The following is a 19,243-nucleotide window of genomic DNA, read 5'->3' as shown; positions in this document are numbered from 1 at the left end:
TCAGTACAAGCCAAGCCTGACCAGATGACAGGACTCATGAGTTCCTAGGTTCCCAAAGCCTAGGTCTTGGAAAGGAGGGGGATTCAGGCCTCACAGCCAATAAAATGCTCCCAGCCTGCCCTCTGTCCTATCTAGACCTGCTTCAGGACACGGGCACTCCTGAGCCTGCTTCCAAGCTTGATGAGTACCTATTTGTGGTGGCATGAAAGGCTCCCCTCAATGACCTACCACCTCAATACACCCAACACACAGACCACTAGAGATAATTTGTTTATTAAAACTAGACATACAAGTCCCTCCACTCCTCAGAGGTAGGTGTTACAGGACTACCCAGCCCCCAGTTATAGCCCCACCCTCACCCAGTATGCTCTTCCCCTCCCCCACCCTACCCCAACCCCTCTCTGCCCCCCCATAGAAGACAGTATGTTCTTCCACTGTCGAGGTTCAACTCCACTAGGGTCCTTGTCCCTCGAAGTCTGGATCAGTGTCTGAATTTACCCACCAATGGCTTTGAGGGCCAAGCCCCCAGGCCCTGCTGGTCCAGGAGGAGAGAGAGCTGCTGGCGAGCCTCCCTGTAGTGGACAGCCTAGGGTGCAGGGGAGAGTACAGGGTGGGTGTGGGATTCACTTAAAGTGTTGTGAGTGGAAGAAAGGACTGGACAGAAGTCTACCTTGGCAGCCTCATAGGTCTGCAGAGACAGGAGCTGTGGCTTCTCTAGAGCTCTGGCAACCTGGCGGAATGCTGCGAGAAAGGCCGCTTTACAGAGACGGGAGGGGGGCCCAATGCTGGAGCTGGGCAAAGACGTAACAGTGGTCATTGGAAAAGAACATCTGGATCTCCCCGTACCACGCACATAGTCTCCTCCTACTCAGTGTTGTACCTGTGCTACCAGAGGCACCAGAGGTGCCACCCACTTCTCTGCTCTATCTTGTGAGCAGGGGCATGGGGTTCCCCACCAGAGCACCCTAACTAAGGGACAGTCCCACAGGGCCCTCCTCACTCGGTCTTCACACGTCCGGTGGTCACATCAACGACTTCAATGTCAGGATCCCCCAGGCTCCAGTTGAGGCTCAGGCCATGGCAGGTGCTGGGCCCGGGGTCAGACGGGGCGACCAGGGGGCCAGCAAACAGGTGCAAGGTGGTACGGACATACGGACATGGAAGACATGATCCCAAGGCACTGTCTAGTCTAGGCCGGGAATGAATGGCCCTGTTCAGAGTTGGGGGGTCGTGGCAGGGGTCAGCTGTGGGCAGAGAGCACAGGACATGGCCCGAGTCACCACATCCTCGATACCACTCAGAACCCATCCTCTGCCCTAGCCCATCGTCCCCTCACCTAGGACAAGGCTGGTGGCATAGAGTGGCGGCAGGAAGTGGGCCAGCAGCCCACCACCCAGCCCAAGGACGGTCCAACGGGCCAGTTTGTCACTGGCTGAGAGGCAGCCCACATGGGTATCTCGGAGGGCAGGCGCCACATAGGATACAGGCTTCAGCTGCCCGCAGACATGGGCCTGCAGGCGGAAGGCTGGGCTGTGTAGGACACTGTCTTCTGAGGCCAGTGGGAGGCTGTGGAGGTAAGGGGCAGAGGGCAAAAGCCCAGAATCAGGGTACTCTTTACACTCTGGTTCCCCACAATGAGACCAGGGGGCTCCCAGGCCAGGCCACGTACTAGATGTCATAGGCTGCCCCCTTGGGAGTGTTGCTCACATACAGGTGCAAGAAGACCCCAGGCTTGAGTGTGAAGGGGGGCCCGGGCCCAGGCTGGGGGGTCAGCACTGACCGCTCCTGGCCCTTGAGACCCCCCTGTGTGACCAGTAGGAGCTGCCGGAAGAAGAACCTGGGAGTGACAGGCAGAGGGGGCTGGGGCAGCCATTCTAGGCAGCCTGCGGCAGAACCCCCACCTGCCTGCCCCTCACCTCAGCAGGGCCCTTCGGGCAATGACCAAACCATGGCAGTCATGCAGCCGTCGGCCTGAGAACTCCAGCCAGCCAGCACAGCTGCTGCTGCCTGTGCCTAGTGCCACCAGCTCATAGGTCTCTTTGGAGTGCCCGATGCTGCCTTGGACCTCTGTGCAGGGAGGGAACAGAGAAAACTCAGGCCAGGAGCCTGAGCTAGTCTACGGAGCTGGGGTGGGGGCGGGGCAGGTCCTACCTCTCTCCAGGATGACTGCAGCCACCGTCCCCTTACAGGCCAGGTATGGTGAACTCTCACTCAGGAGTCGGTCCAAGCCGGCACTGACCACAGCTGCACAGCGTTGCTCATGGGTCAGGATGGTCTCTGTATACAATGACCAGAGGGCAGTGCAGGACCCTCAAGCCTTGCTTCCTCCACCTCTCCCTCTTGCCTTGAGAGACAGCAGACTCCAGGGGTTGAGCCTCCCTACCTATGCTGAGGGAGGTGAGCAGAGGCTGCCGGGGAGTCACCAGGGGATCTGCAAAACAAGAGACAAGAGGAGATAGTTGCATGGATACTGGGTCCTCCCAACCTTTAGGAAACCAAGAAGAGGAAGTGAAGGCTCCACCTTCCAGACAAGTCCACCAGCAGCTTCTCCTATGCTCCCTGCCTCCCGTGTGGTCCATCAGAGCAGCAGCGGCATGTGCTCCATGCTGATGCCCAGGTGGGGCTGTGGGGCTGCACACACCACACACATACACCACACATACATACAACATACATTCTCATGTACAAACACACACTCACACATACGACACACACATACACAACATACACACCACCATAACACACACACCACACACATACACCACTCATACATACAACATACACTCACACATACACCCACACACACACACAAACATACATTTATGCAACATACACACCGCCATAACACACACACACCACCCAAAGATACTACACACATACACACACACATATAACATATACATATACAACATACACACCACCATAACACACATAGACACATACAACAGACACATATACAACATACAGTTACACATACACACTGCACTGTGGGACTGTGAAAAAGTAGTCTGTGTTTTGGTTGAGCGAGTCTCAACTTTTGGAGACCCAGTGAAAAATTTCACAAGGGATGGAAACAGTAGAGACATGTTCCCAGACACAGGCTGATTCCACGAGTTCTCCAACTCCACTAGCCTGTGCTATCAATCGAGTAGACAATGCTCCAAGCTCCCAGCATTCTGGCTGGACTCTACCCCCAGTCATCTGACCACAGCCAGGTATGCCCCGCCCCACAGACAGGTAGCCCCCTCCCCTCTCTCTTCTCCTCTCCTCTTTCTGTCTCCCTTCCCTCTTCTCTTCTCTTCTCCTCCTCCCTTCCCTCTCTCCATGCTGGCCACATGGAGATGGCTGGCCCCTACTTTCCTATCTCCTCTCTCTCCTTTCTAAAACAAAACATCTTACAATCATACATTGCCTCCTTTCAACTAGATGCACCCTTGTAGCCACAAGACCTGACTGAGATTTCCCATGCATGCTGTGCCTAAACCACCGGGCCACCACTTCCTGCCCCTGCCCGCTCTTTCCCTTTGGCCTAAGGGCATACTGTGCTGCCCTGGGGCCCCCAGTTTGCTCTTAGCTCCTCCTCCGTGGTGTCCAGTGTCACCTGTGACTCCCTCAGCTGTTCTCCCCCCTTCCCCCACCTCCCTGTGATGCAGACACTCATCCAGTGGCAGAGCAGAGAGTCAGTGCCCATAGTATCCGCCCTCTGGCAGGACTCGAGTCATCTTTCCCAATCCCTTTAGCTCTACCACTGCCCAGCCGCACCCTGGTGCCAGTGTGGCAGAGCGCTGCCACTCAGTTCACAACCAATATACACACACAACACACAAGCACACCAAACACATACACATCATACACATATACAACATATACATACTCACATCACACAAACACACCACTGTACCACACATACAACACATACTCACACCACACAAACTACACCATACACACACACCACATATACACACCACACACCACCACACCCCATACACACATATGCCATGTATACATAGACATCATATGCACATACCACACCTCCCACATGCACAAGCCATGCATACATACATACCACACATATATACCACCCCCACACACGCCATGCATACATACACACCACACGTACACACCACACATACATACCATACACCACCACCACCACCCCACACACACGCCATGCATACATTCACACTCATGCCTTGGCTACCTGGTCTTTCCAGCTGCTTCTGGATATACTGAAGGGCAGAGATCGCTGCCTGCTGTTTGGCTTCCAGCTTACTGCTCCCTGTTCCCGCAGGACAGACCAACCCATCCAGTTCTGCACACACAGAGAAGGAGGAGCCAGGACCTGGGGAAGAGAACTTGAGGAAGGAGGAGTCTCCTGGCCTTCAGCCCCATCTGGACCATTTGTAGGAGAGGTTATTAACCCCAGCCTCCTCCCTCCACTTAAGCCTCCACTTGACACCTGTTCCAAGCCAGATGAACAAAGAGCTTCTAGCACACTAAGTCAGGAGTCTAAGCACAGCAAGTGGCGTGTATTTTTCCATGCTTTCCCATTGCTGATTGAACCTGGCTTCCACAGAGCCTCTGGGACAAGCATGAATGACAGGAGTGACAGGCTTTGGGGTTAGAAGGGTAGCACCTAGAGGAAGTTCTCCCACCACATACAGGGCAGCTTTCTACCTGCCACCAGACACAGCCCTTTATTTTTCTTCTCCAGGGACCTTCTTTTTAAAGGCTCTTTCTGTTCAATGCTGTCATCTCTGGTGTAATAGCCCAGGAGCAGGTTAAAAAAGCCCAGAACTGGCTCACCAGATCCAAGGCTAAGAACACACGTAAGTTCCTTGCAGGTGTGTGCAGCCCTTTGGGAAGGGGGCCCATCGTGGCACCCACCATGAGCTCAGATGAACATACTATCAAACTTGAACAGAGTGAGCAAGGTACGGCCTCGGACAGAGGCACCTGTGATTGTATGCAACAGGCCCTTTTCACCAGGGGCAGCCGGTAGACCTGTTTGCTTAGCTAGGCACCTGACTGTTCACCTTGCTCCTTTGTGAATGGAGTTTACTGGGGGATCTCTGGTTCATCACAGCCAGCTCAACAGGCCAACGGAGAAACTTGACCTTACAGCATTAATTAGTGGGTCCCTCATGGTCCAGTACACAGGGACAGACAGACAGACAGACAGACAGACAGACAGACAGACAGACAGACGGGGTCACACACACACAACCCTGCCCCAGGCCTCACCTGCAGTTTGGTCCTCCAAAAAGGTGAGAGAGACACCCAGGTTAGCCATGCACTGGGTAAGCAGGGCCACGGCTTGCACCGGGGGTGGGTCCTTGGGCAGTAGGCTGAGTCCCCGGAGAGCCATGGGGAAGTCGCCCGAGGGCCCTGGACTCAGAATTGAGCCCCCCAGGGCCTTGCAGGCCTCCCTGTGGGCCTCCTGTGCCCTAGTCACCCCAGACTCAGTGGTCTCAGGAGCCCCATCTCTACCCTCTGTGGGCTCCTGCCCTCCTGAGGGCCTCCAAGGCTCAGGGCTGATCTGTAGCGACGCTGCCAGTCGAGGTTTCCTGCGCCCACCCTCATCCACACTCGCCATGGCTGCACCAGATGTCGCCCGCGCTCTTTTTTTTACATGGAGCACGTGCGTGCGACAGAGCTAACTATGAACTCCGCCTCTTCCTGGAGATGGCCAATGATAGACTGAGGTGCTGTGATAGGTGCTGCAACCAGCCAATAAGGAAGCCTGTCTCCCAGCGCGTGGGTTAGAGGCAGGGAGTGGGATCTACCCGCCACTCGCCAACTGTGCAGCGCGAGGGCAGGTCTCGTGAGGGCTCCTCTCGTGAGGGCTCGTGGCATCAGCCTCTGCTCTAACCTTGATTCCTGGGAGCCGAAGGCTAAGGGTTTGGAGGCTTTCCGCCCAGACCACCGCCCATCCTAGCTCCCTTACCTAAATCGGGGTCTTTGTCCCTTGCTCAGCTTCAGACCTCCTATTGGGCCTTCCTAAAGCCAAACCCAAGTACGAGCTATCCCTAAATTAGCTCTTGCCTATTTTTCCTTCCCAGAAGAGACTTTCATTTGGATTTTAAAATACTACAAGATGACAGGTATTTAAAATGAATGGGGTAGGGCTGGCAAGATGGCTCAAGTAGGCATTTGCCTCTAAGCCCAGGGACCTGAGTTCAATTTCTGACACCCACATGTTAAATATAGAGACTCAATTGCCAGAGGTTTACTGTGATCTCCACATACAGCTGTAAAATGCTCACTCACACACATACACATGAATTTAATTTTAAATGAGGGGACTAAAGTGAAAGGAAGATAGAGGAAAAAAAAATAAGATCAAGGCACAGGTGCAGTCAATTTACATAATATCAGCTATGGAAGGTGATGTCAAGGGCTTATAACTATATAAATATTTGCTAACACTTCAGCCCTGCACATTTTGTTGAGTGTGGAGTATATATTACTACACCACACTGCAATTTATTCAGAGCAAGCCAGGAGGACCTGGAATTGACCTCGCTGTGTGGAAATAAATGTCTCATAAGGGTGATGTAAGATATTGGTGTGATAAACAAAATGATGGTCTCCCAAAGATTTCCGTGGACCCTAGACCCCCACAGTGGAGGAATATGTGGTGGTATTTAACAAGGGGAAATCAAAGCTTCTAATCAGCTGGTTTTATTTTTGCTTTTTTGAGACAGGGTCTCAGAACTTGCTCAGTAGACCAAGCTGACCTTGAATTCAGTGATCCACCTGCCTCTGCCTCCTGAGTGCTGGGATTAAAGAAAGGTGCCACCACTGCTGCCCGGCTAATTGGCTGACTTTAAAACAATGTATTTTGGATTATCCAGGCGGGCACAGTGTAACCACAATCATCCTGATTGGAAGAGAATCGGAGATAGTATCACAAGGAAGATTCAAGTAGCCATTGTTAGCTTAAAGATAAAGAAATATGTGTGCCATAGGTTGCAAGAAGCTTCCAGAAGCTGGAAAAGGCAAAACACAGCTGTTTCTTCTTCTCCAGAAGACTCTGCTCGTTTTGGCCCAGTGGGTCTGTGTTGGACCTCTGGCCTCTAGAACTGTAAAAAAATTGTATTGTGTAAGATTTTCGCTAACTTGTCTCAATGGGGGTGGGGGTGATGGGACATGAGAGGGGAGGGACTGACTCACTTGAAGATCCTCTGAGTACTGGCATCAGTAGGAGATTTGAGAGTTTGAGGCCCTGTCTCCAGTAGTTTTGCATATGTGCATCCTTAAGCTAATTTTAAAAAGATATGTAGCCCCAATCATTAATCCCAAAGTTATTGGTGAGATCTCATTTTTTGATTATGTTATGAACATCCTTACCTAAACTATAGGGATGCTGTGCTAGGTCATTGCATTTCTGAAGAATTCGCCCTCAGATGACCTCATTGGCAGAGCCAGTTCTCAGAGGCCAAGCCAGATTCACGTCCTATGAGGAACAGCCTGACATCATTTTTCAATTTGAATAAGTGTGCTGACAGGGGCCTGAGAGAAGCACCTCATCTCATTCTCTCCTTCACTGACTCAGTGTTTAGAGAGCAGTGTTTAGGACATTTGGGGGTCGTGCCAGACAGAAGCCCTGCCCTCATTTTTCAAATTCTGTTTCTAAGCTTGAGAAGTAAGTAAGCCGGGACCTAACCAGTCAGTCAACGTGACCATGGCACAGGACACCAGGGCTGGTACAGCTTTGCTCTTCTCTTCTTTCCTTCTTTTCCCCCTTTCTTTCTTCTTTTACTCTTTCTTTATTTCTTCCTCTTTTTTTGGAGAAGGTTTTTGTAAAACTCTTAACTGTTGGGGTCTGGGAATTGCCACACAAACCATATGCACACCAGCCTCAGTTAAGCAAGAGTAGTTTATCGACCACACATCATAATGCTGGCTGTTCAGGACCACAAGAAGGAGAGACCTAACTGTGGCACCAGTCTGTCCTCAGGTTTAAAAGTTCAAAGGGCAAGGAGGGGAGCAGTTGGCTTACTAGGCAAAGCAGTATCAGCTAACCTTTAAGCTGATTGATCCTGGGTAAGGTAAAGGGGGTGGGGGGGTAGGGGGGATGGAGGTGAGTAGGGGAACTTCAGAGCAGTGAGATAACAGAGCATGGGTATTATTATCATGATTTTTTGCCTTATTGGTAACATTCTTCGGTGTCAGCCACAAAAACCACGGTGAGCTCATAGTTAGGTGCAGGAAGGGCTGCCCAGTGGTCAGCCTTACTCAAGACATAACAGTTCATATTGACCTTTGACTTGATGGGTCCTATGTAAAGCTTTGTGGAATTTCTTAAGTTTAGCAGACCTCATACAGAGCATTCAGAACATACAGAACAAAAAAGGGTATGTGGTCAGTCAGCATGTCCTTGAGCCAAGTCACTGCTCTGTGTCAGTGACCGGCAGGTGTGTTACAGCCACAATACGAAATAGCTGGCAGGCATGGAACAAAATGGCTACAACTATTCTGGGAAGTGGACGGTAGTCAGGCCCTAACAATAACATACCCACAGGAAACGGTCTGGATTCTTCACCCTGAACATGCCCTTGGGTTGTGGAATATGAGTTCTCTGGGCATGGCATGGCCATTGCCATCTTGAAAAGAGGCAGACTACGATCTCGCTTCCTAGATCAAGTCTGTGAAAGTGCACCAGTGGAAGGAAGGCATAGGGAGGATCATTAGGCCCTCGCCAAAAATGATAGCTGCTCCCTCTTGCCTTTCCCCACGGCACACAACCCTGTCCAGCTGCAGATGCTGGAGTGTGTAGCAGGCAGAGGGGTAACTTAAGGGTGGTGCAACATGTATCTGTGCTCCCATGTTGCAATGGGGCTTTGGGGTGGTGTAGCTGTTTGGAGGATCACCCATCCTTCCCTAAGTAACTCTGATGAGCTTCTCAGTTCACTGAGCTGGATTTGAACGGGATCCTCTCTTTGGGTCCTCCACTGCCTCCTTTACTGAGGTGAATAGGTACAAACTCTTGTGTGTGTGTGGGGGGGGGGGGGGGGGGGGGGAGTAATGGCATCCAATACCAAATGAGCAGCAGTCAATGAGGAAGCAGACCCGTCATCCACAAAGCCCTTTCTGAGTCTCCTATCCTTTCTTAATGAAGTTTGCTTTCTTTCAGGGGCCTCCCCCAGGGCATCTTCTGTCTCCTGGCACCCTCCTGTTTGGTACCTATTCTAGGGCAGCACTCCATGAGAGAAAACGGTAACTGTGAAAGGGAAGGTGAAAGGAGGCCATCTGACTCCAGGCACCTTCCAAACACAAACTGTATAGCTGGAAGCAGACAATCTGAAAATTGATTTAAAAAAAAAAAAAAAACAAAGAAAGAAAGAAAGAAAAAGAAAAAACCCAGGGCCCCGTTTATTCCACTCTGGCCTCCAACTTGCTATGTAGCCAAAAAGGACCTTGAACTCCTGGTTCTTCTGTCTCTTCTGCAGAGGGCTGGGGTTACAGAGCCACCACCACTGGCCAGTGTGGTGCCGGGAATGGAACCCAGGGTTTTGTGCATGCTAAGCGAATGCTCCACAGCTGAGCTACCTCCTCTGGCTCTTTGCAAACAGATCCTTTGTTCATTTGTTTTTGTTTAGAGTTTCTTTGTGTAGCTCTGGCTGTTCTGGAACTCATTCTGTAGACAAGGCTGGTCTCAAACTGGGGGATCTGCCTGCCTCTGTCTCTTAAGTGCTGGGACTAAAGGCTTGTATCTCCATGCCCCACACAAACTGATCCTTTAAAGCTATGTTTCTGATTATGTGGGCTATGGGCCAGCAGTGTTATCCCAGACCCACTAAATTAGACACTCAGCCCAGCAAACTGTCTTTTGTTTTTGTTTTTGTTTTTGTGTTTTGAGACAGAGTTTCTCTGTGTGGCCCTGGCTGTCCTGGAACTTGCTCTGTAGACCAGGTTGGCCTCAAACTCACAGAGATTTGCCTGCTTCTGTGTCTCTTGAGGGTGGGATTAAAGGTGTGTGCTACCATGCCCAACTGCTCAGCAAACTGTTGGAATCTACCTCTAGTTGGCCCTGATGTACTCTTTAAGATGTAGAGATACAGGGGTAATGGTGCCGTTTCTGGCTAGACAGCGGTGCTAAAGCCACAAGCAAGGAATTCTTGTGTTACCCGGCAATGGGAAAGAGGTTGACTCAGGCACAGCCCCCATCTCACAGAGAAGACAACTGACAGCCAGATGTGGGGGCACACGTCTTTATCCCATTATTGGGAGGCAGAGGTAGCTTGCTCTACAGAGCAAACTTCAGGACTACCAGGGCTACACAGAGAAACCCTGTCTCAAAAAAAATCAAAATAATAATAATTAATAATAATAATAATAATAATAATGCTTACTCTTGAGCAAACACAACACAAATGAGCATGCCCACATATGATGGCTACTTTTGGTGGTCAACTGAATATTTGGAATTAACTGGGACCCACAGGTGTGCTGGGCACACCTGTGAGGGATTTTCTTTGTAAAGATGTATTTATTCATTTTATGTATATGAGTACACACTGTAGCTGTACAGATAGTTGTGAGCCTTTCATTTAGTTGTTGGAAATTGACTTTTAGGACCTCTGCTCGCTCTGGTAGACCCCGCTTGCTCAGTCCCTGTTCACTCCTGCCCAAAGATTTATTTATTACTACAAATAAGTACACTGTAGCTGTTCTCAGACTCACCAGAAGAGGGCGTCAGATCTCATTACGGGTGGTTGTGAGCCACCATGTGGTTGCTGGGATTTGAACTCAGAAGAGCAGTAGTGTTTTTACCCACTGAGCCATCTCGGCAGCCCAATGAGGGATTTTCTTAATCAGATTATTTGAAGAAGGAAGAGCTACCCTAAATCTGGGCCACACCTTCTGGTGGTAGCCCAGATAAAAGAAGTGAAAAAAGAAACCGTGTTTTTTGCCTGCTTTCCCTCGCCCTCACCCTCACTGGCAAAACCAATTATTTTATGGCATTGCTGAGATTTTCCTTTCAGCATGCAAACCAATTTCTTTGGGATTCCAACATAGACTGAAGGTCAGCAGCTCTCCAGGAATGGTCCGGGACTGCAGCACCAGATCGGAACTGCTGAGACAGGCAGCCTCATGGACAGAGCAGTACCAAATTCTCCTTGCCTTTTCTGTCATAAGACAGCTGTTATTGAAGTACCCAGATCACAGACTGTAAGCCAGTCTAATAAAATCACCGCTATTCTATACTCATTCAATCAGTTCTGCTCCTTTAGAGATCCCTTATTAATAGGCTCAGGAACACAGATTCAGGTCTCCCTAAATAACCTGCTCCACCTTGGAGATCGATTTATGAAGTTTTGATAATTACAGGACAAAGGAAAGTCATAACCCAAAGAAGTCTTCAAACACATTGGTGGGAATGTCACATAGGTAGGTTGCAGTGAAGCATGAGAATCTGTTCCTTGTCTCAAGATTCTATCCGGGCCTGGTGAGATGGCTCAGCAGTTAAGAGGGTCTTGAGTTCAAATCCCAGCAACCACATGGTGGCTCATAGCCATCTGTAATGAGATTGGATGACCTCTCCTGGTACGTCTGAAGACAGCTACAGTGTACTTATTTATAATAATAAATAAATCTTTGGGCCAGAGCCTGCAAGGAAGTAAACAAGCAGAGTTGACTGGAGTGAGCAGAAGTCCTAAATTCAATTCCCAACAACCACATGAAGGCTCACAACTATCTGTACAGCTACAGTGTACTCTTATAAAATAAATAAATTTTTAAAAAAAGATTCTAAGCTGGGCGGTGGTGGCGCACGCCTTTAATCCCAGCACTTGGGAGGCAGAGGCAGGCAGATTTCTGAGTCCGAGGCCAGCCTGGTCTACAGCGTGAGTTCCAGGACAGCCAGGGCTACACAGAGAAATCCTGTCTCGAAAAACCAAAAACAAAACAAAACAAAACAAAACAAAACAAAAACCTATTTAAAGACAAGTGTGTAGAAGCGAGTGTCAGCAGAGCCACACATCCTAAGTTTCACGCGATAGTGACAGGACCAAGGCAACTTACAGGCAGCGCCCAGGACTCGTAGCATGTGAGTTTGAACATATTCCCCAAAACTCGCAGGTGCACACACAAGGAATATTAGCTGGAGAACGACAAGCTAATATACCTTCCTGGCCCCTGTTAAAGCCATGCATACACCTCTAGAGGTGTCTATGAAGCGGATTCTAGAACTTGTGGACAATTCAGTGCGTGGCTCATCGGAGGTGCTCAGTTGTTTGTTGAGAGAATCAATTCAAGCATCACAACACTTTTGTGAGATAGGACGATGGGAATTTCACAGCTCAGGCGCCACGACCATGCTTATTTGTCCCCTGTCTGCAGGTGGCGCTGTAGGACACAGTTAGGTGATCTGGGGCGGGACTTCCTGTCTCTCGGGAGCACTTCCGGCCTGGTCCGGAAAACAGTTTAGTCTGGGTGTAGATGCTCCAGCAGTGGTGGTTGGCGGCGTTGAGGTTCAGCACTCTGGCTCATTTGTGGCCCCGGGATCAGGTGAGACTGTTGCCGGAAACCGGCAGGGCCAGCGTGCAGGATGCTGAGAGCACGTGGCAGGCCATGTGGCTATAGAGACAGGGCGATTCCAGCGCTGAAACTTGTCCTAGATGCTTGCCACGAGGGAGGGCGGTCCGGGAACTGTTGCGAGCAGGTTACCGCATACCGGTCTTCAGTACAGACTCTGAATTCAGCGCCTTCATGCCTTATCCAGCAGGTGCTAATATTAGCTCAACCAGTGCTCTTATTGCGGATGTTAGATTTAATCCTTACTAAAAATGGGGGCTGATTGACAGTTACTTTTAGAGAGTTCCTATTTTTATTCAGTCCACGGGCATTTTAGGAGACGCCTGTATTTGGCAGTGGGAAAGCGGGAATAGTACGCAGCCCTTGTCCACAGAGGTGTGGAAGAAAGGCTGCCTGCCACTGTCATGCGCACGCAGCCATGCGCACGCAGCGCGTTGATGAACGCTCAGCCCTCATCAGCCTCCCACTTAGTCCTCCACACTCTCCCCTTTGTATATTCTGTGGTTGCTTATCTCTTTGGCACTTTATCTGCCTCGGGGCCTTTTGCGTTCACGGGTCAGTCACTTCTAGGAAGTGTGCAGAGCTATCTCCCTGGTAGCCCTCAGGGAGCCCTTCCGTGATTGGGAGTGAGCGGCTCTCCTGCAGCCCTGACTACGCTCTATGGCTGCATAGTCTGGTCTTTACCTGCTTCCTTGTAGCGGTCTCCCCTGAGGACACTGTGTGCTCTCCGGAAAGCCTGGTGCACTGGTGAGATGTGTAACATCAGATACGTTCTCTCCAGGATGGACTTCCCCAGCACCCTGCGCCCTTCATTGTTTATGGCCGGTCCTCTTGGCATGACTGATGGCCCTGACCTGTCCTTCATGTGCAGCTGGAGAGATGCACTGACCCTGCCAGGGTCCCAGCCACAGAACTGCAAGGTGAGGATAGAAATAGGGCCCCTTCCTTGGTCTTATCATCACCTGTCGGGGAAAGAGGTCCCAGCAGATGCTACTCATGCTGCTCACCAGCCACCCTGCTATCTAGACGGAGTCTTTCAGGAGAGGCTGTGGCTCCTCTTTCCTCGCTCCCTCTCCCCTGGGTTCAGGCATTTATTAGCTAGTGTCAGTGTCAGGATCCTTACAGGCCCAGGAACCCAGCATGAGGAAATCAGGCAACCCCACCTAAGGGACTGCCTCTGGGCAGACCCTGTGTAGTGGCTCTCCTGGATCAATGGAATAGCCGGCGAAGGGGGCAAGATTTCTGCTCTTGGGAGGACCATCTTCAGCTGCCCAGCTGCCCAGATGCCTTGTATTGAGTACATAGAGGAGAGGAGGTCAAAGAGAGGGTGTTGGAGGAGGGGAGTTCTTGGTCCTTGGAACAAGGGAGCTCACTGAATGGCATAACTCAAAGGAAGTGGCTGAGGAAGTTGGAGCTCACTGGGTTCTGGGGGGGACAGCCAATATTCAGGTGCTTCCTTTGAAAGCTGCTACGAATGGAGTTTAGAATACAGACTCTGGAGTTGTTTGCCTGGGTTCAAGTCCATGCCTGTTCTTTGTTGACTCTGTCACCTAGGGCAGCCTCATGCTTCGAGTTCTACATGACCAGTTTTTCACATTTGTCACAAGGACTGGAGTTAAGTTATTGTCAGGGAGCGCACCCCTGCCATGTTTGTTATTGCTGCCCTGTTTCCCTAGGATTCGACATTGTCCTTTTCCAAGAACCTGCTGTGGGAGCCATCCACACCAGGACCCCTCCCCCTGGTGCCTCCTGGTCCTGGTAAGAGTCTCTCTCCTTCTGGGCTCCCTCCAAGGACCTCAGCCATCACACGCACAAAGGGATCCCAGACCCTGGATACCTCCAGGGGGTATCCTGTCCCCATTCTTCTCTGGTTCTTCTCTGATCCCCTTCTCCCTTTAGATCCCTGGGACCCTGGTGTGACAGCTCAGGACTTCCTTTTCCGGGGAGGTCACTGCTACCAGTACCAGTCTCAAGTTGTGCTGGATGTCACTGAGCAGGTAAATGGTCCTTGGGTGGGACTGTTTCTCACAGCCTGTGCTATGCTGACTCACACAGCTATTCCTTACAGCTCAGCCGCTTCCTGTGGGATCATGGGGATATAGCCTTTGCACCTCTGGGGAAGCTCATGCTGGAGAACTTCAGATTGGAGGGGAACCGGGTAAGGAGCCACCACTGGCCGGGTGGATGGTCAGCCACCTTCCTGGTGAGACCCGAGGTTATGAACCTGACAGGCCTTCCCTGCAGGGCTACTCGAAAAAGATGACCATAGTCAGCGTGAAGAGGCTGCTTCAGGACCTCGGTGGACACCAGCCCTGGGGGCAAGTAGCCAGTGAGAAATCAATCATGGACAGAGGCCTGTGGTGGGATGTGGAAGGAGCTGGCACATGGACTAGGTTTTCATCATAGTGGCTTTTCCAGCCCCACACAGTATGAGCCATGAGTTCACAAAATCCCCAGCTTCAAGCAGCTTAAAGGAAAAGCGTATCGGTCATTGGTAAACCTTAGGCATGACTACATCCAGGTATTCAGAATGTTGAGAGGGCTCTCTTCGTCTCATCCACTTCCATCCCTCTGACTTAACTCAAACAACAACATGATAGCTTCTTGTTCCAAGGGAAGAGTCAGTATCCGAACTACCACAAATCCTACAAAAGACTTTGGTTGCCCTGATTGAGAACATCTGTGAGCCCCTTGCTAGGAGGCACCAAAATAGGGTTTGGAGTCCAGGAACAGATAGGGTGTATTCTAGGCAGCTAAGAAAGAGGTTCTCTGCGTTTCCTCACTGTCCCGGTGCTATCCTTTGCTGTTCTGTCCCTAGGTGTCCCTGGGCTTCCCTCAGCCGCCGGGTGCGTCGCTTCTCCATCCTCGGGGGTCCTGTCCTGAGCAGGTCAGTGTCATTACTCATGGGGAGACTGCTGCATGAAGAGCTGGCTATGCGGTGGGAGCAGTTGCTGATGGACGAGGCATTCACCGGGGGTGCTTTGGCCTGGCTGCCTGGAAGGACAGCGCGGGCCGGACAGCTGGTCTACCCTAGTGGAGGTGCCTTGGACAAGCTGTGTATCCTTTCTTATTTGGTGGGGATCCTGACACCATCCACAGAGTGCAAGGGGGAAGAGTGTGCTGGACAACCAGAGTCCATCCCAATCCTTAACCAGGGGCTCAGATTTCCAGGAGGTCAGTGTGACTTCAGGTGGCAACCCCCGCGTCCTTGAGGACCCTGGGCATGTCCAGCTGCGGGGACCTGTACGGCAGGTGGTGACCAGCACTGTCCAAGGAGAAAGTAAGATTTCTTCCCTCCTTCCATCCCTCCCTCTTCCTTGTCCAACTAGTTACTATCACCCTCCTACACACACACACCGAAAGCCTGACCTCCTTGTCCTCCCCAGCACTTTTGGCTGTCCGCTCTGACTACCACTGTGCCATGTGGAAGATTGATAAGCAGGGACCACCAGCACCCCTGCAGGTGCTGCAGGTGGAGAAGGGGGCCACTGGTATTAGCCTCAGGTAAAGGATGTGGGCTTCCCAGTATGGACAAGGGTCTGGGAGAAGGGCCGAGTTGCTGGATGATAACACAGCACCCTGTGCCCTGTAGCCCTCACCTGTCAGGAGAGCTGGCCATCTGCAGCCGTTCTGGAGCTGTGTGTCTGTGGACCCCACAAGATGGGTAACTCCCCTTTCCCCCAAAACCTTCCACTCCAAAGCAGAACCATGGCCTTCCACTCCATGGCCCTAGTCTTCTTCTAGCCCAGCCCCTCAACATCCTTGTGCCTCAACCCCCACCAGGGCCACACTCATAGTCTGCCTTCCTCCTCAAGGCTGCAGCCAGTCTACAAGGATCCCGAGACGCTCGCCTTCCATGATCCGTCTCCCTGGCGCTGGGCAGACTTCACTGCCCACCCCCGGGTGCTGACTGTGGGGGACCGCACGGGTGTGAAAATGGTTGATATTCAGGTATTGGTTGAGAGGGTGAGGAGACGCATTAAGCAGGGGGCTTAGTGAAGACTCAGGCTGAGCATGCTGTACTTTCTCTAGGGCCCGGCTGGCTGTGGGCTGCTGCTGTTCCGTGCTGGAGCAGAGGCTGCCTGCCAGAAAGGAGAGCGGGTGCTGCTTGCTCAGTACCTTGGGCAGCCGGGTCACACCTCTACGTCTCTGCATCTCGTCTGCACCCAGGTAGCCTTCAGACTTCACCTAAGCTTGTGCCAGCAGGTCTGATACAGCCACGGGAACCAAGGAATGATGGGTCCCCATGCACGTGATCTCACTAGAGGCAGGTGGACTGCATCATCTGCAAACCTAGATCAGGACCTGGATGACTCTGGCTCAGCCCATTTGGCACATGGGTCTACTGTTGGGAGTGTAGGGATGGATGTCAGGGACTTCTAATGAGAACCCTTCTGCCTGCCCAGAAAATAATGTTTTCAGTTGGGTAGACCAAGTTGAAAGGGACTTGAAGGCTGATGGGAGGGCCATCCTCTGGCTGTTGGGGACCTCCTGCAGCCTGTGTGGCCTGGAGAGGGTTATTGGAAGGCTAGTAGTACCAGGCATCCGCCATGCTCTCTCTTTCTTCCTCAGTTCTCGATCTACCTTATGGATGAGCGCCTCCCCCTGGTGCCAATGCTTAAGTGGGACCATGGCCTGCCATCTGCACCCCTGCTTGCCCGCCTGCTACCCCCAGCTAGCCCTGGCCATCCATGGCCCCTGCTACTGGGAGGCCAGGGTGGACAGCTTCAGCTGCTTCATATAGCAGGTCAGCCAGGCAGGTGGGGGTCAGGGGCCCCGGGTGGGGGCTCATGGGGTTATGCTAATGCTGGGACTAGTATGCCTAGCTCTCTGTCCTTTCTCAGGAGAGGGGACTTCCATGCCCCAGCTGGCAGGGCCTCCTCAGTCTCTGCCCTCCATCACCGACTCCCTCTCTGCCTTTCCCCTGCTGGAACCCAAGAGGCAGCAGCAGCTGCAGGAACGTCTGGAGGCACCAGTCATAGGTATGCTGGGCAGAAGAGGCTTGGGGCTGCTGTGGGAGGTGCTGCCAGGCTCTGCAGTTCTTCCCCTTCCCTGTCTAGGTCTGGCCGCTGCCCCACCCTGTGCCTCTGCCCCGGGGCTGTTGCTCTTCCAGCTCTCAGCAGCTGGGGATGTCTTCTACCAGCACCTGCGCCTCCAGCAAGCCTCCAGTCTTAGAGAGCCACTTGACCACCCAGCACCAGAGCATCCTGCATCCAGGGTGACAGCACCTCCAGTGGACCAGGCATCCACACCCTCTTGGACCTCTCAGGCCAGTGCCCGTTGCAGCCGCTGGCTGGAAGCCCTGATGGAGTTGTCCCCGACTTGTCCAGTGTGGGCCGCCCCCACCTTCTCCCACCGGCGCTTTCTGGGCCACATGGAGCAGCAGAAGAGCCAAGAGACCATGCTACAGAAGCTCCGAGCAACCATGGCCAAGGGGCAGCTCCTGCGGCCTGGGGACCTGAGTACACTCCCCAGGGCAGAGCCACCCCCTACGCCTCAGTGCAGCCAGCAGGATGAGCTCACTGAGCGCTTGGCAGAAGCCTGGAAAGGCCAGGCAGCTGACTGGTGGAAAAGATCTCACGGTCAGACTTCTGGGCCCCAGACACAGTCCAAGCGGCCCAAGCGCCGGACTCAGCTGTCGAGCACTTTCTCCTCGTTCACAAGCTACTTAGACGCTCCAGATGCCAGCAGTGCCCCTTGTAGCCAAGACCTTTCTACCTCAGAGGCCTATCCTCAGCCACCCAGGACTCCAGCCTCCCAGGAATTGACACAGGAGCTGTGGGTCCAAGGTGTGCAGCATGAACGTCAACAGACCCTCCGGGACTATGTGGCCAAGCTGCCACTTCAGAGGAACACTCCAAGACCTGTGGCTACACCACCCTCCCAAGCCTCTAGCCTCCAGACCATGTCTTTCAGGCAGCAAACACCAGTACTCTCTGGCTCTTATCCTCCCCGGAAGAAGCAACGAATGGGCTTCTGAGTGGGGAAAGCTATGTTTGAGAACCTAGCCTTCATCCTGGAGCACTGCACTGAGCTTAGCCACTCCAGGGCAGAGGCTCTACCTCCCAAAGAACAGTGTGCCCATGGATACTTGAGCAGTGTAGAGCCAGGCTGAAGCGGTAGGGAACAAGTCTGCTTCGTATGTATTTGATGGTAGGTTATTCCAGAGAGCCAGTTATTCAGGATTGCTAATGCTGGGTCCCTGAAATCCAGAGTTCCCCCTGGTCTTCTACCTTCTCCAACTGCCATTCTCTGGGCCACATGGAGCTGCAGAAAGCCTGGAGACCATGCCATAGAAGCTCCAAGCAGCCGTGGCCAAGGGCCAGCTCCTGTACCTGGGGATCTGGGTACACTCTCTAGGGTAGAGCCACCCCCCTGCACCTCAGGGTTGCTAGAAAGTAACCTCAGCCTCTGTCCCTGAGGGCACCTCAGCCCGAGTACCTCCTGAGGTGGCAGAGTGTGGGTCAGCTGTTGGGGGTTGTTTGTGCCACAGTCCACATAGGTTCAATAGGCATTGGCACTTTGACTCTGGGACTGAATAAACCTGTCCACTGGCCATGAACCAGATGGTTATGTGGGCAGAGCAGATGGTGTCTGATGTGTAAAGCCCACTCCCTCTACCTTGGGGACACACACACACACAGGTAATACAGTGGGGTAGGGTTTCTGACATCAGAAGAGAACCTGACTGGCAGCCCAG

At 52.3% G+C, this 19,243-nt stretch overlaps 2 protein-coding genes across 8 annotated transcripts; one reads left to right on the top strand and one right to left on the bottom strand.

Annotated features, from left to right (window-relative positions):
• Positions 1-257: 257 nt before the first annotated feature.
• Adad2 (adenosine deaminase domain containing 2) lies at positions 258-5,664 on the bottom strand. 4 transcript variants are annotated; one of them, XM_031337299.1, is made up of 11 exons: positions 5,491-5,634; positions 5,245-5,257; positions 4,202-4,342; positions 2,384-2,431; positions 2,152-2,277; positions 1,917-2,067; positions 1,670-1,837; positions 1,337-1,566; positions 1,001-1,244; positions 671-791; positions 258-586 (listed from the first exon to the last, which is right to left on the bottom strand). In XM_031337299.1, exons 1-11 carry the CDS (start codon positions 5,581-5,583, stop codon positions 482-484), a joined length of 1,440 nt encoding a protein of 479 aa, XP_031193159.1. In that variant the 5' UTR covers positions 5,584-5,634; the 3' UTR covers positions 258-481. The 4 variants fall into 4 exon arrangements, with proteins under 4 accessions (XP_031193159.1, XP_031193157.1, XP_031193160.1 ...); XM_031337297.1 differs by having other exon boundaries at positions 5,245-5,664; XM_031337300.1 differs by lacking the exon at positions 5,245-5,257 and having other exon boundaries at positions 4,202-4,312.
• Positions 5,665-5,809: 145 nt separating this feature from the next.
• On the top strand, positions 5,810-19,136 carry Taf1c (TATA-box binding protein associated factor, RNA polymerase I subunit C). Of its 4 annotated transcripts, XM_031341559.1 has the most exons (16): positions 5,833-5,900; positions 6,063-6,104; positions 13,325-13,463; positions 14,220-14,301; positions 14,443-14,540; positions 14,612-14,701; positions 14,788-14,861; positions 15,362-15,600; positions 15,707-15,823; positions 15,930-16,047; positions 16,136-16,207; positions 16,359-16,494; positions 16,576-16,713; positions 17,116-17,290; positions 17,388-17,525; positions 17,604-19,136. In XM_031341559.1, the coding sequence occupies exons 3-16, from the start codon at positions 13,326-13,328 to the stop codon at positions 18,521-18,523; spliced, it is 2,535 nt and encodes an 844-aa protein (XP_031197419.1). In that variant the 5' UTR covers positions 5,833-5,900; positions 6,063-6,104; position 13,325; the 3' UTR covers positions 18,524-19,136. The 4 variants fall into 4 exon arrangements, with proteins under 4 accessions (XP_031197417.1, XP_031197419.1, XP_031197416.1 ...); XM_031341557.1 differs by having other exon boundaries at positions 5,810-6,104; XM_031341556.1 differs by lacking the exons at positions 5,833-5,900; positions 6,063-6,104 and adding an exon at positions 12,401-12,516.
• The last annotated feature ends 107 nt before the right edge of the window (positions 19,137-19,243 follow it).

Source organism: Mastomys coucha, unplaced genomic scaffold, assembly GCF_008632895.1.
Source record: "Mastomys coucha isolate ucsf_1 unplaced genomic scaffold, UCSF_Mcou_1 pScaffold22, whole genome shotgun sequence".
NCBI lineage: Eukaryota > Metazoa > Chordata > Mammalia > Rodentia > Muridae > Mastomys > Mastomys coucha.
The sequence above is the reverse complement of the archived record's forward strand: the minus strand, read 5'-3'. Positions and strand labels throughout refer to the sequence as shown.

Excerpts from the sequence above, each read along its gene's own strand:
- Adad2 (XM_031337297.1), bottom strand. The coding sequence starts at position 5,596 with ATGGCGAGTGTGGATGAGGGTGGGCGCAGGAAACCTCGACTGGCAGCG. Across the intron at positions 1,838-1,916 it reads GCCCGAAGGGCCCTGCTGAG|GTTCTTCTTCCGGCAGCTCC; the intron begins GTGAGGGGCAGG and ends TGTCACTCCCAG. Across the intron at positions 1,245-1,336 it reads TGCCACCAGCCTTGTCCTAG|CTGACCCCTGCCACGACCCC; the intron begins GTGAGGGGACGA and ends CTCTGCCCACAG.
- Taf1c (XM_031341557.1), top strand. The coding sequence starts at position 13,326 with ATGGACTTCCCCAGCACCCTGCGCCCTTCATTGTTTATGGCCGGTCCT. Across the intron at positions 16,714-17,115 it reads TGCATCTCGTCTGCACCCAG|TTCTCGATCTACCTTATGGA; the intron begins GTAGCCTTCAGA and ends TTTCTTCCTCAG. Across the intron at positions 17,291-17,387 it reads TCAGCTGCTTCATATAGCAG|GAGAGGGGACTTCCATGCCC; the intron begins GTCAGCCAGGCA and ends GTCCTTTCTCAG.